This window comes from Osmerus mordax, chromosome 14, assembly GCF_038355195.1.
Source record: "Osmerus mordax isolate fOsmMor3 chromosome 14, fOsmMor3.pri, whole genome shotgun sequence".
Taxonomy (NCBI): domain Eukaryota; kingdom Metazoa; phylum Chordata; class Actinopteri; order Osmeriformes; family Osmeridae; genus Osmerus; species Osmerus mordax.
In genome coordinates, this window is record NC_090063.1 from 2,062,529 (window position 1) to 2,077,284 (window position 14,756).

General features: G+C 39.8%; 2 protein-coding genes across 2 annotated transcripts; one reads left to right on the top strand and one right to left on the bottom strand.

Annotated features, from left to right (window-relative positions):
• The first annotated feature begins 2,766 nt into the window (after positions 1–2,766).
• ggcx (gamma-glutamyl carboxylase) lies at positions 2,767–8,501 on the top strand. The gene is made up of 15 exons (XM_067250028.1): positions 2,767–2,938; positions 3,242–3,487; positions 3,659–3,817; positions 3,944–4,109; positions 4,228–4,306; positions 4,418–4,524; positions 4,633–4,796; positions 4,987–5,288; positions 5,619–5,750; positions 5,948–6,099; positions 6,187–6,356; positions 6,626–6,756; positions 6,985–7,132; positions 7,364–7,568; positions 7,754–8,501. Exons 1-15 carry the CDS (start codon positions 2,908–2,910, stop codon positions 7,911–7,913), a joined length of 2,352 nt encoding a protein of 783 aa, XP_067106129.1. The 5' UTR covers positions 2,767–2,907; the 3' UTR covers positions 7,914–8,501.
• On the bottom strand, positions 8,494–14,100 carry snx24 (sorting nexin 24). The gene is made up of 7 exons (XM_067250029.1): positions 13,945–14,100; positions 13,348–13,431; positions 13,081–13,185; positions 11,771–11,865; positions 11,571–11,600; positions 11,247–11,311; positions 8,494–9,583 (listed from the first exon to the last, which is right to left on the bottom strand). Exons 1-7 carry the CDS (start codon positions 14,011–14,013, stop codon positions 9,513–9,515), a joined length of 519 nt encoding a protein of 172 aa, XP_067106130.1. The 5' UTR covers positions 14,014–14,100; the 3' UTR covers positions 8,494–9,512.
• Positions 14,101–14,756: the final 656 nt, after the last annotated feature.

The window sequence follows — 14,756 nt, forward strand, 5'->3', positions numbered from 1 at the left end:
TAGTTGCCCACGGATAAGCAGGTGGTTTACCAGAGTTTGTTGAAATTCTTCAGATGTGTGTGATAAATGACAGCTTGTTCCTCATTGTGAAAGTTCTGTGTGGGTGGTACACTGAACACTACAGAGCCTTTGAGCTAAGCCTGTCACCAACCAGAGAAGTCAAACTTGTGGCACTTGGTGAACTCACTGACCCCTATCCACTGGCCTGTTACACAGTTGGATCAAGCCGTATGGTGACCTTAAAAAGGCATATCATCATAAAAGGTTGGTTAACCACCAAATAGGGTGATTAATATTAGGGCTGAACAATTAATCACAAGATTTATTTTCAGCCCTAAGTAACTGCTCTGTTTTGTACACACAGGTTTGGTAATGTGGATGGTATTATCACATCTATTTTCTCTCCACACTCTGACACTGGCTGACACACACTGGCTGAACGATAAGCATTAATCTTGTATTTCTCATTGTCACTTTTCTCTTCACAGACTGAGACATAGAAAGATGAATGCCCCAGCATTTCTCAAAGTAATCCTAGGTGACAACAGCAGCCAAAGGATGACTTTCCAACATGGACTTCCTGGAACTGTTAATGAACTTGTTACTGAGGTACAAAGACAGTGTGTGGACTTGACTTTAACTGCAGACTTCAGTTTATGGATGCACTTTTTGGAGATGAGTTTATGAACCTCACTTCAATGGATGAAATACAGGATAGAGGGACAATCAGAGTAATGCCATATGCCTCAACTCCTCAGTGTGCTAATACCACTTTCACCTCAGCTGCCCATCAGTCACTTGATGAATCCTCATCCCTGTCCAGTGGATGTGTTGACACAGACATACTCTCTTCACCGGAGTCAGTTTAATTGAAAGAAAAACAACAGGGCTCTAGAAAAACAACTTCCGTTTTTTTCTGCCTTAAATAGGATGATGTTGATTTGGGACGAGAATGTGTCCTGAAGGCACTGCGTGTACCTCAATGAAGAGCCAGAAAATCACATATAGTGGTGATTTTTATATGAAAATGGGTTGCTGTGTGTGTGAATTACTGTTGGTTCAGACATGTACAAGTAAATATAGAAATACTAAATGCTGGGTATTTCCAGCTTTTAAAATGTAGAAAGATAATGCTATCCTTCCTATCCTTCTGAAAATTATAAGACATGTTTCCCTTTTATGTTCAGCCATTTCATATTAAGCAATAACAGACAAATTAGTGAGAATATTTGTTTTATTTTTACTTCACTTTACACACATGGCATGTAGTGTAATCTCAGTTTGTTTCATTTTGTGTCTACAGGCAGCAGATGAGTCCCTCATCCAAGAATCCCTTGAGGAGACCACTATAGGAATATACGTCTTCAAACGAAGGGATGCCAGCGATAAACCAGAAGACATTGGAATCGTCCTCGAGGGCCAGGTTGTGTTGCAGGAGATGGACAACATTGCTTTAGCTGTTGCCCTGTTGTTCGGCCTTATCTACGCATTGAACCTGAACTACCCTTGTACACTGAAATACACCTTCGAAGTGCTTCAAAAGGTGGTCATGGAGCTTGAAGATAACACACTCTCCAAGAAGGCCCAAGTCCTTAAAACAGACTTGATCAGTGAACTGTTGACTCTGACTCCGGTGAATCCTTTTCCCTCTGTTTCATAAGTAACGTACAGTTACAGTATTTGTTCAGAAAAATGGCTATCCAGCTTGATTGCTTGTAAGACTACATTTTTCATCTACCTCTTCCAGTTGTTTGACCTCTTTTGGGGTGGAAGGATTTTTTTCTGTTATTTTATGGAGCTGAAATAGAATTTCTGTACTTGCATACATGCATGATTTTCTTTACTGTGAACGCTGATCATTAGAAACGAGCCATTACTATTGTTTGTGTACTTGCACACATTTTGGATCATTTACATACCTACATATACATAAATTTTACTTGCATACATATACACGCAAACACATACCTACATACATGCATACATGCATACACACACAAACAAACACATAAGTAACGTTCAGTATTTGTTCAGAAAAATGTCTATCCAGCTTGATTGCTTGTAAAACTACATTTTTCATCTACCTCCTCCAGTTGTTTGACCTCTTTTGGGGTGGGTGGGTGGAAGGATTGTTTTTTGTTATTTTATGGAAATGAAATAGAATTTCCCCCCTATTGTTTGGGGGTGATTTTCTTTACTGTGAACGCTGATCATTAGAAACGAGCCATTACTATTGTTTGTGTACTTGCACACATTTTGGATCATTTACATACCTACATATGCATACATTTTACTTGCAAATCAGTAAGTAATTTAAACATACAAAGTATACCGAACTCAATAGTGTCCGATTAACCTGTGAAAGTTAGGTCAACTTAACATAAAAAAGTTATGTTGATAACTGATGATAATTGAATATCCTAAACATTAAAGAAAAGCATTAATTTAACATAAATAAATCATGTTGGTTTAGCAAATGATAATCTAATATACTTAACATAAAATAAATATTTAAAATGAATATAAAAAAGTAATGTTGGTTTAACCCTTTGAGGAGGAATCCTAATAATAATACCTATATATGTGAGAGAACAATGGTTGTGCCCTTGCCGAAGGCAAGCACATCCAATAAAGAGATGACATGACCGTGTGTGTTTCCCCTCCAGACCGATGGGGGCGGAGAATGTTCTGGAGTTATTCTTGCAGAGGTGGGATGGGTAGGCTATAAACCAATCGGAAGAGAGCACAGACACAAGTTACATTTTCCTGCAATCATGACCAGTATGCGGATTGTGACACGTATCCAACTGTTTACGTGTCTGGGATAACTCAGTGTGGGACAGGTTTTTATGCCAAAATTCGCAGAATTGTAACATTGTTTCGTCTGTTGAATGACGATTTGAAAGGATGGAGACAGGGGCGTGCGACGGTACTGCGGGTAGGCTATGTTACAGGCTAGCGCAATCTGCATTGTTGTTGTTTTGTAACTAACATTGTAGTGGTTTTGTAATCATACTACTTGCAGTTTAGCTCTGCACATTGTTACTTTATTTCTTAACGAAAGTGAGGTAGTATCATCTCGTGAGGTAATCAATCTAATCTGAATCATATGTTGAATTGTGCAGATTTTGCTTTAAGCATTATACGTTTGCACAATGCTTTGTGTCAGCTGCACTTCTAGTGTCAGTTAGTCAAGTTTGCCCAAGTGGTTTACAAATAAAGTTTCTAACTTTTCTCTTAGGTGCACATTATATTGAGCCGTCCTCTAGACAGGAGGAGCCAACTGAGAATGAGGGCAATAATGATCAAAAGAATGCTACAAACAAGCTGTCAGGGCATGCACCAGAGAACGTAGCATGGACTGACAGCAGGATGAAACACCTGTTTGGGTTTGAAAGGGAGGACTTGTCCTCTTGGCATCGTCTAGTGTGCCTCCTGAACCGCCCCACTGATCCAGCCTCATTGGGCATCTTCCGTTTCTTATTTGGTGAGTTGTCAATTCATGTCATCTGTGTCAATCCCACCAAAGTCTTCAGATCCCTTTGGGCATGATGGTCCATACAGCAATATCTCTTTCCCAAACAATTATGTTGATGGGAAGTAACATTCTGTCTTCACTACTCATCCTCTTAATAGTCTGCCTGTTTCTTTCCCCCAGGTATGCTGATGGCTGTGGATATTACCCAGGAGAGGGGCCTAAGTCACCTAGACTATAAGTACCTGGACGGAGCTCCAATCTGCCGTTTCCCTCTCTTTAACTTCCTGCATCCTCTGCCTCTTGATTGGATGTACCTGGTTTACGTGGTGATGTTTTTAGGTAGGTTTCATTCTGTGTTGCGATGGTGTCCATTCCCATATGGGGAAGCCTGTCAGTGACAGTAATGTTTTGCTCTGTCCATCCCTTTGTTTGTGTATTGCTGTGTCTGTCCCTTTTGTCTTTCAGGTGCCATAGGCATCATGCTGGGGTGTTTCTACAGACTGTCCTGCCTCATGTTCATCTCAACCTACTGGTACATCTTCTTCCTGGATAAGACGGCATGGAACAACCATTCTTATCTCTATGGCCTCATCGGCTTCCAGCTCACACTCATGGATGCTAACAGATACTGGTGAGTGGGTGGCACATCCCTTCAGAAGTACTCGTATGTGTGTTTTCGTATGCAGATCTTCATGGGCCCGTGTGTTTACATACATTTATTTATAAATGTAGTGTGTAACAACTTGCAGGTCAGTTGATGGATTACGTAATTTCAAGAAAAGAAATGCTCAAGTGCCACTTTGGAATTACACCGTTCTGAGGACTCAGGTTTGGGGAAACTTTAAATCTCTAGAAGATTCTTCTGTTTTCTATACATTCAGTTTAGCATTTTAAAAGGTTAACTATATTTAGAATATGTGCTCCCGTTGTCACCTGCAGGTTTTCATTGTATACTTTATCGCTGGAATAAAGAAATTAGATGCTGACTGGGTTGAGGGATACTCCATGTCGTATCTTGCGCACCACTGGCTTTTTGACCCTTTCAAGTGAGTTCAAAGTACATTTACTTAAAATGTAATGTTTTCGATTTATTTTCCTCAGTCTTAACAAGGGATCATAAGTTCTATGGCTAACACTGTGTGTGTTTTGGCCAGGCTAATTTTGCCTGTTGAGATGGTGAACCTGCTGGTGGTACACGGAGGTGGTTTGATTCTGGACCTGACTGCCGGCTACCTGCTGTTCTTTGACGCCACGCGGCCCTTTAGTTTCTTTTTTGTCAGCTACTTCCACTGCATGAACTCTCAGCTCTTCAGCATTGGTGAGGTGTCTTTTTGTTCTTGTGCTTGTTCTGCTTGTTCATGGTTGTCTACTGTTAACCAGTGATATCGCAGATTATTCAAACTAAAATATCCAGATATACAACCCGTACTGGCTATGCCTGTCAGATGAAGACTGGGTTAATTAATAACCTTCTATCGATCACTGATGATACCTTATGTCCACAACAGGAATGTTTTCCTACACTATGTTGGCCACGAGTCCCATCTTCTGCTACGCTGATTGGCCCAGACGCTTTTTTGCCCATTTCCCGGCATTTCTCAGAGTGGTGTTGCCCTTCACAACTCCAGACCCGCAGCCCAGTATTTCCTGTGTGTACCACGAGGCCCAGACCCCGCCTGCTGAAGCACATGACACTGTCTCTGTCCCCAAGGCCTCCAAACCATGGTTCAGACACAAGCTCGGAGCCCTCTTCACCATCATTTATCTGACTGAACAGTTCTTCCTCCCATACTCCCACTTCATCACACAGGTAGGTTTGCTTCTGAAATCACACATGGTTAGATTGATTTTACAGTCTACAATTTGAGCATATTTTTCTAAGAAATAGGGAACTGCCTTGGACAATGATCGCACAGTCAGTGTCAACACAACTATTTACCTGCAGCAAACAGTAGCTGAGATTAGATTTGTACAGTGGAGAGGGAAGAGAGGGGCTTTGTCAGGAAAGTGACTTATTAGAGGCAAACATTTGTCTGTAGTGCCAGATTGAATGGCATATTATACATACCACTGTGTAAAAAAACAAAAAACATTTGTTTTCAAATGTATGTTATCGATCATATGAATATTTTTGACAAAGGGCTATAACAACTGGACCAATGGTCTGTATGGTTACTCTTGGGACATGATGGTTCACTCCCGCACCCATCAGCATGTGAAGATTACCTACAAGGATGGAAACACAGGAGAGGTTGGATATCTCAACCCAGGGGTGAGTCACAGAACAGAAGCCCTAAAAGCAGTTGGTATACTATGAAGTAGGGCGCATATTGTAAATCTAATACCCCTCCCTCATCCATGTATCACTGCTCTTTTTATATCAGGCATATGGTAGATCCTTGTGGGCATACACTACACCACTGCAACATGAATTCAAATTATTGTGATTAAGCTGTCATGTATTTGTAGGTTTTCACTCAGAGCCGGCGCTGGAAGGACCATGGGGACATGCTGAAGCAGTACGCCACCTGCTTGAACCATCACCTGCCTCACTACAATATTTCCAACCCAGAGATCTACTTTGATATCTGGGTATCTATTAACGATCGCTTTCAGCAAAGGTGGGCAGTAGGAACATCCGAAGGTGACCTATAATATCAAATAGAGCAGCCAAAACAACGTCTCATTTGTCCTTCAAACTGTGATAGGATATTTGACCCTCGTGTGGACATGGTCAAATCGGATTGGTCCCCCTTCTGTCCAAACCCCTGGCTTATGCCACTGTTGGTTGACCTATCTCCCTGGAGGACCAAGTTCCAGGAGATTGAGGGAACCTTGGACAACCAGACAGAGATTGTCTTCATAGCTGACTTCCCAGGTACTGACTTTTTCACTTCTTCCTTCCATTATCTGTCATTCCCTCCCATTTGATAGAAAATACGTTTGCCAGACAGTAGGCTACACACTATATATATGGTAACTGTGTATAGTGCAGTCTATACACAATTTATAGAAAGTCTGCCAAAAGGTTTACAGTAGAGGTTGCACTATATTGTGTAACAATATTACACCAATAGATAAAAGATAAACACAAACCTTATTTTATGTATCTTGAATTTTGAGTGACTGACAGTCTTCTTACCAAAGGTCTCCACCTGGAAAACTACGTTAGTGAAGACCTAGGCAACACTAGTGTTCAGGTGCTACAGGGCCAGCTGAGTGTTGAGGTGGTATCAGAGAACAAAAACTATACCCTAAAGACTGGAGAACAGATGAAGGTACAGTATATAGTACCTTTTGATAATTGTAAATGATTAACGATAGAGACTGTTGCATGGTTTCACTCTTTCAGAGTAAAAATCTGTAAAAGAAATCTGCTAGTCCCTCTGCTCGAACCCTGCACCCACAACTGGGCCATAATAACAGCTCTACTCTATAAATGAGAGGACTCGTCTTATGTGCAGAAATATACAGCTGAACGTGTGTGTGTGTGTGCGCATATGCAGCTACCAGCTGGAGCCTACCATAAGGTGTACACAGTTTCAACTGAGCCATCGTGCTACATGTACATCTATGTGAACACCACAGAGGCAGCACTCCAGAAGAACTTCATCAAGCTGTTTGAACTACAGGAGCGTGTCCGCAATGGAACGGGTCAGGAAGTTTCATATTAGTGCATTTGGCACATTTTCCAGTTTGTTTCATATTACGCTAACTCAAAAATGGATATGAAACAAAGATATTTTTTGAGATTTTTGCACATGCAAAAGGAAACTGCACACAGTATAAAGTTATATAAAAAAAAGACTTTCCTTGCAACTGCTTTTTCCCCTCAATTGTGCTTTTGACATACTTAAGGACTTCAGCATTATTTATACTCTACAGAGACAGAACCACTGCCCCCAGAACTACAACCACTTGTTTCTCCTAACGATGATGAAAGTGCAGAGATTAATGCAACAGATCCAGTGGTACGGCTGTTTCTGCGACGACAGCGACGTATAAAGGAGGTCAAAAAACGTAGGGAAGCAAGTTTGTTGGAGAGGCTGCATCGCTTCTCTGTGAAAAAGTACTGGATGTTACGACGAGGGTGAGTATAACAAGAAGTATCTTAACTGCAAGCTGTATGAGTCGTATCCCAATACCTCAGATCAGATGTTCACTTCATCATTTGATGTTACAACCGACTAGTCATGCTATCCTGCAGAAATGTAGTTATTACAACTGTCTTAGTAGTTGACTTGCATTACATGAATTGGTTTCTCTGTCCTGTAGGTTCTTAATGACGGCCATTGCAATGCGAAACCTGGTGGTGGGACTTCCTCCTTTGGAACAGCTGACAAGAGAGGTGGCCTATGCCAACATGAAGGAACCTCAGAATGAGGGTGGACAGGATGAAAACCTCAAAGAAGAAGTTGGTCATGGAGAGCTTTAGGATTGAGGCAAGGGTTTTCAAAGAATGCAAAGTGCCTGTGCGAATAAGTGAATTAATGATTTACCTGGAGGGAACGTGTGTGAATGAGTGATTGTGTTACCCACTAAAGACAAATATAAGAATAGTTTTTAAATGGTTACATTTGAAATTAGATTTTTTTTTACAGGCTGTCCGTTATTTAAGTATGTTGAGCAGATGTTTCAGATTGTGTGAAAACACATTCCTAATCTTTCTGAAGAATTACATAACTTTTTTGTATTATAGAAAGTATCCATATTCCTTCATAAATATTAAGCCAAGTCCAACTTGCAACAAGGCAAATGTACATTTGTTGTTCAAAAAAGTAATTTTTAAGTTGGAGTAAACGTCTCCAACTAAACAAGACCATCTTTGATAGTGAAACCCCTGTTGGCAATTTTATAATGAAGAGCCCAAAAGTATACATGTCTTTTTAAAGTGACTTGTGTTCTGAACTCTTGACCTTGTTTTACAAGTTTGTAAACAGGCTCAAGACAATTTTAGATTTTTTTCAGTAAACCATTCAAGTTTATCAATTACTAATAAAGGAGAAAATCTGAAATATGGAAATATCTCACTTTATTGCTGTCAGTATTTAATTATCATATTCAGGTACCCAGTCTAAAGTGCTACAGTACAACTCCACAGTGTCTTTTAAGGGAAGGTGTTATGGCACAAGAAACACTGTAGACCAAAAACATAAATACAGTTCAATTATTTTAGAAGGTTGCAGGGTGTACAAAAGAATGGTTGATTAGTAAAAACAAAAACATTATTTAATCAGTGAGTACAGAAACATGTTTTGCTAACCTTTACAACAGCCAGGTCTCATCTCACAGTAAATGTTAGACAACAAAAGGTAATGACTCATTCTGTCTTCTGAACTGCCTCTCCAGCCTATCCATTTATGTCTAATGACAAGAGCAACATGTAAACAAAATCCATATAAAAAATTATCGAATGACAATCCTTTTTGTAGTGCAACTTTTTGTGATTACATTTTAGCATCCATTTTAAGTAAAAGGACCCACTAACGAACCACAATCTGCCTGTGATGAAGTTGAAACACACTTTACTACAAAAAGCAAATAGAATGCATAAAACCATTCAACCATTATGACAGTCAACATCCCTTTAACATTTCAGCTTTTTATGACTTGTATGTTTTTGTTCAACAATTTCCCTTCAATTTTTTTCACAGCTACTATCAGTTATGACGCACAGACATTCATTCACCACTGTGATATGTTTAGAAAAGGACAAAATGGATTAATGCTTAAGAGCTTGATTGTTATCCTTCAAAAATTCTCAGTCCCTATATCTAGGTTACAAACCCTATTATACACTATACATCTTGTGAGAATATACTGTACACACTGATTATTTGAGTGATCCCTTTTCAGTCTCCAAAACAACATCTGTGTTGTACCTGTATATACTGTTTTAGAATTGATTGGTGGAAAATAAACTACAAAATTATCTTATAAAACATGTTATTCTCACACAAATGATTATTTAATAAATGTGTGTCCACCTTAAAACGTCCTTTGTTTTGGGAGTTTTTCATATTTCTCCAGATCACTACCTTGGTTGAAGATCGGGGTAGAAAACTCCATGGATTACGCCTTCAATGACAACATTTGAAAATGTATCTAAACAGAAATGTTTGTTATAATAAATCAATCAGTAGTTACTTTACAAACAACAGTGTCATAAGACATTTATATTTTAAATACACAATTATAATTAACAGTGGAGTCAGTAAACCGTTTACAGTTGATATAACAGACAATTAGTAGGAAACCGTATCATGTTTTATTCAAATTTGGTAGACTAATAATGAGTAGGTATCAAGGAAGTCATACCTGTCCTGGTTAAAATGTAGACATACACTTTACAGAAAGATTTATTGGGACACCTACACATTCATAAGATTGTATGACATCCCATTCTAAATCCATAGGCAATAAGATGGAGTTGCCCCCAACCCCCTCCATGTGGCTATAACAGCTGCCGCTTTTCTGGGAAGGCTGTCCATGAGATTTTAGAGTGTGTCTGTGGGATTTAGTGCCCATTCAGCCACAAGAGCATTAAGGTGTTTGGTCCATACCGAAACGTTTTGTTTAGTGTGAAACTTGACAGGACTGCACAGACCCCTGACCTACACAACATCAAACACATTTGGGATAATTTCTGCCATCTGCAAGCCATGTGTAATTACCCAACAGCAGTTCCCCAATTCCATATTATTGCCTGTAGTTTTGGAATGAGACGCACAAGAAACTCATAAAGGTGGAATGGTCAGGTGTCCCAGTCCCTAAAGTAGGGCTGCAAATAACGATTATTTTAATAATCGGTTAATCTGTCGATTATTTTTTAGATTAGTCGATTAATCTGATAAAAATTGGGCTCAAAGCCTTCGGCGAGCACAACCATTGTTCTCTCTCATATATATTTATTATAATTTCCCCACCCCAAAGATCCCTCAATATTTGGACTACATAGACAACGTCGGTGTCAAAATGTCCCAATTGCGTTGCTTGTATAGGGATTTACGTTCCGTTGCACAGTTTAGGCTGAAATTACGTTTTTGTGGCGAAAAGTGTCTTGTGTGGCAGAAGGGACCTCAGTGCTAGCCTAACACAACATCAGCAAACGTTATCACTGACGCATAGATACGCCGTTCTAGTAAGACAGACAGCTATATCAGCGAGCCCTCAGCATTAGTACCGTAGCTAAAAATCAGAGACAAATAAAAGACAACTACAGCTCGCAGCTGTGCTCCATTTTGCTCCTGGATTCAGACCTACCCCCGTTAAATTGTAGAGTTGGCTAACTACTACACTTCTGTTGTGTGGGAATCGCAGCAGCTAACCAGTCGAAAGGCGTACAAAAATACAGGAGCACACCCCACAATTTCCACAGAAATTGTACCGTCTTTAGTTTAGTGTGAAATCCCACAACTTGGATGACTTAGGTCATACTGATTTCTATGCCTCCGCCATGTGTTTCACAACAACGTTACGGGTCTCTCCGATAGTCTTTCCTCTACCTCCGCTCCTTTTTTTTTTTTTTTTGCTCTGCGCTCAACTCAGAACTTAAACAGAAAAAAAAATTACTACTCAAACATCTCCGTGACTTATTGAGTGGCATAATAGTCGCGAGACACAACAAATCGATAATTAATTTGTTGCCAACTCTTTTAATAATCAAATTTTAGAGATTCATTGTTGCAGCTCTACCCTATAGTGTACATTCAAATAATATAGACTAAGTATAATATGCACTAATAATTTTTGGGGGTTTATACATTACCATGTGTGGAAGGAAGAAGGTAAGGATCTCTTAGGAAGAGCATAGCTGGTTGATGGGTAAGTTTGCTGTTAAAGAACAAAACAGGACAGATTAGCTATAAATAGTACTGTGATAGGAATCATATGAGGATTGTATCTTATGCTCACTCACACACCACAATGAAAATAGCAAAACAAACTAATATAAGTGTTCAGTGTATTTAGTGTAGACACACATAGTGGAACTCCCTCCCATGGACAGATTAATCGAGAAATGCAGAACAAAATGGTGGCCTAGATTACTTGAATACTTTCCATACATCGTATTTTGTATACATCGACATACCTTGATTCCTCAGATTCAGTTTCAAATGACCTAATAGCAACAGGGGGGGAAATGGCAAGAGAAAGGACACTAAATGTCATAAAGTTTGAAATAACACCTTGTTAATATGAATATAGGCTGAGAGGGAAGCAACTCTGTCCATGCACAGTATTTTAATGGTAGCCTTGTTTTATAGAGCACCCATTGTACAAAATACTCACCCACAACTTTCCGTTTTTGGTAGAGAGGGAAAATGGCGGATGTTGAGGAAATCCAAGAATATCTTTGGGAGAACTTCATTCTCCATGATTATAGTCTGTCAGAGAAGGACAGCGAAAGTTGGGACAAATGGCGTTCTGGGAATCAAGGAGGGTTCATTCAAAGGTAACATTTAAATCGACTTCATATGCCAAGTGTCGAGGTGGAAACACTGCTTTCTGACAAGTGTGACATTAACACTTTGAAATCACAAAGGCTCTGGGGTTGGGTCTAACACTAAGGGTTTAAAGTCTAACACTATCATGTAATGCCCACAAAATGAAAAATAATGTTGCTTGCTTACAATTAATCTGGAAGTTGGCGAGACTGGCTCCACCAAGGAATTATTGCAAAATTAAATAATTTGTCTGGTCCCTATACCCAATCAGATGCCTGACGGTACAAACAGGGGTTGTGTGATGAGAAGTGAGTAACTTTGCAAACGTTAAGACAACCTAAATTCACAAGGTTGAGATGGAAGCTCACCGAAGCTACGTATAGAATGATTTAGCAGTGGCTGTCAGTACGTTTTAGTCTGAGGTCTCACAAAAACCTATGCGTCGCAAAGGCAGTTTCAATGGCCTCAGATGGAGTTTGGAGGGATAGAGGCAGGAATGTCTAGTACCTCAGGCATGTACTGTGAATTCAAGACATTTTCTATACTGGAAAACTTCTGTCGGTGTTAAAATTATAGTTGATCATTATGTTATGTCCCATAGGTGCTACAACCTCGGCCTTAAGAGTCCAGCTGGCACGGACGGAGCTGCACCACATGTGCGACCATCAGCGGGCTTCTGTCCAGTGGCATTGCAATTTCCAATGATGCTTCCATGGTGGAAGATGACAACGTTAATTTTATAACTGTCGTATTATTGTTTTATGTTAATAATTATTTTGATATAAGCAATGTTTTGAAATCTAGCTCTCCATTACATTGCCTACAGCCCTGCAATGTCTCCTTTGTAATATCCAATATTGTGTACAGCGATATTGGGCATAACATTACAGTGCTTCTTTGGGGATTTTTGATTTGGGGATTGTTCTGCAGTGCCCTCCACCCCAATCTGAAAGACATTTTCTGGTACTCAAAGAGTCTTTCTTATACAACTCGAGACGTTGACACAATTGATGGAATACATATTGTCTCAGAGAGGTGAGGACAATGTACAGAATGGCGTGATGAGGCAGCTCTGTAATGGATTATCACTGTCTCCTATTAGCAACCTGTCCAGATATTCGCAGTGGTGCAGGGGGGGGGGGGGGGGGGGGGTACCTGTAGATAGAACTCTAGACCTTGTCTCCTCTGTTCCAGAACCTTGGGAATCCAGTTCCTCACATGCTTTGAAGGGATCTCAGGCGGTTTTATGCTCTTCTTTAGCTAAGAGGGACACAGAGGAATTGGTGAGGATTTTTTCTTACCCTAATTCGTATGTGCTAGCTATGTGGTTAAGGTGGGTGATTTTGACTATATCAGTATAGAAAAAAAGAAAGAGCTTGGGTCTCAATTTGGATGCCTAATCAATGTTGCAAACAAACTCACCATTTTATGCAGGGCATGAAACTCGCTGTAGCGCTTCTCCACAGTATGTTGTCTGCCATTCATGAGCACTTCAATTTTGAACACCTGTAAAAGACGGACATTAGACATCTGTTACTTTAAATGTCTTCTGATTTAGTTTGGGATAATCATTCAAATACATATTTTTTTTACACCGACACAATGCATTTATAGGGGTTGGCTTTTTTCAGAATTCTGGGAAACTGCTGTAGGCTATGTTGGCTCTGCCTACCACCTTAGATTTCACATCCTGCCAAAGACAATCAAAATTCATGGAATCCTAAACTGGCTGGTTAGAGCCAGCTAACGTCAGCTAGCTTGCAAGATAGCTTTGCATGTGCCGAATACAAATAGATAAAATGATATTATAATAAATAACTGTATGGCATATATAGTTGTTGACATTCTGTATAGAAACTGGTGTTTAGTAAGGCATATTGTCAACGTGACAGAGCATTGACTTAGCCATCGTGCTTATTTTTAGAGGACAGCGGTACTGCCCAGTAGGCTACAGTACATTAGCAGTGAAGAGCTAGTCTCAAACAAATAGGCTAGCATTTAAATCAAGCGTTCGCTTACCGTGTATCCTTTATCAGTCGAATTTTCCTCTGAACGGAACGATGGAATAGAAACCCTGACGGAGTGCATTTTGTCACAAATAATCCTGTAATTTTTACAACGTGTTATATAAATGGAGACAACATGAAGGTGTGTTTGGACAGATCTGTAAGAGTTGAGTTGTTGCAGCACTTCGCTCTTGCTTGAAAAAACAATAGTAAAAGTATAATTGGCGCCACCTATTGGGGCGGAGCAAAGTAACATTTTTGCTGCTCATCACTGTAAAGTATACAGTAAATTAACTCGTTAGTTTGAACTTTATCTTGCTCCTTCATATAAAAAAAAATTGTGGGTTGAGGATATCCACGAATATTTATATATTGGGTAGATGAAATGTGCGGAAAACAAAAGCTCCAAGCGAATACCTGCACAGGGGGCCCCCGTGGCCACCAGAGGGCAACCAACATTACTTGAAATGTCACACAAAAACTATATAGGGAGGCTGCAAAACTGGAGCTGTTATACGGCCCTGACAGGTTTGGGACCCTGCTGATCCTGATCCGGAGTCCGGCGATATAATATTAAGGCTTCATATTGCACACTATTACCAATAATATCAATAGTTCATTTTATAGACTACAACCTTCCAAGTAGCCTAAACATAGCCTAAAAATAGGCTTCTATTTGCATCTTTCATCGCAGTTTATCTCCACGATTTAAGAAACTAGTGAACCGTGCCCATGATGCAGTTGGTAAAGATGTCAGAGAAACACACAAATACAGATTACTTTAACTATATATAGTGCACAGTGCCCGTGCTGAAATTGGTGGCA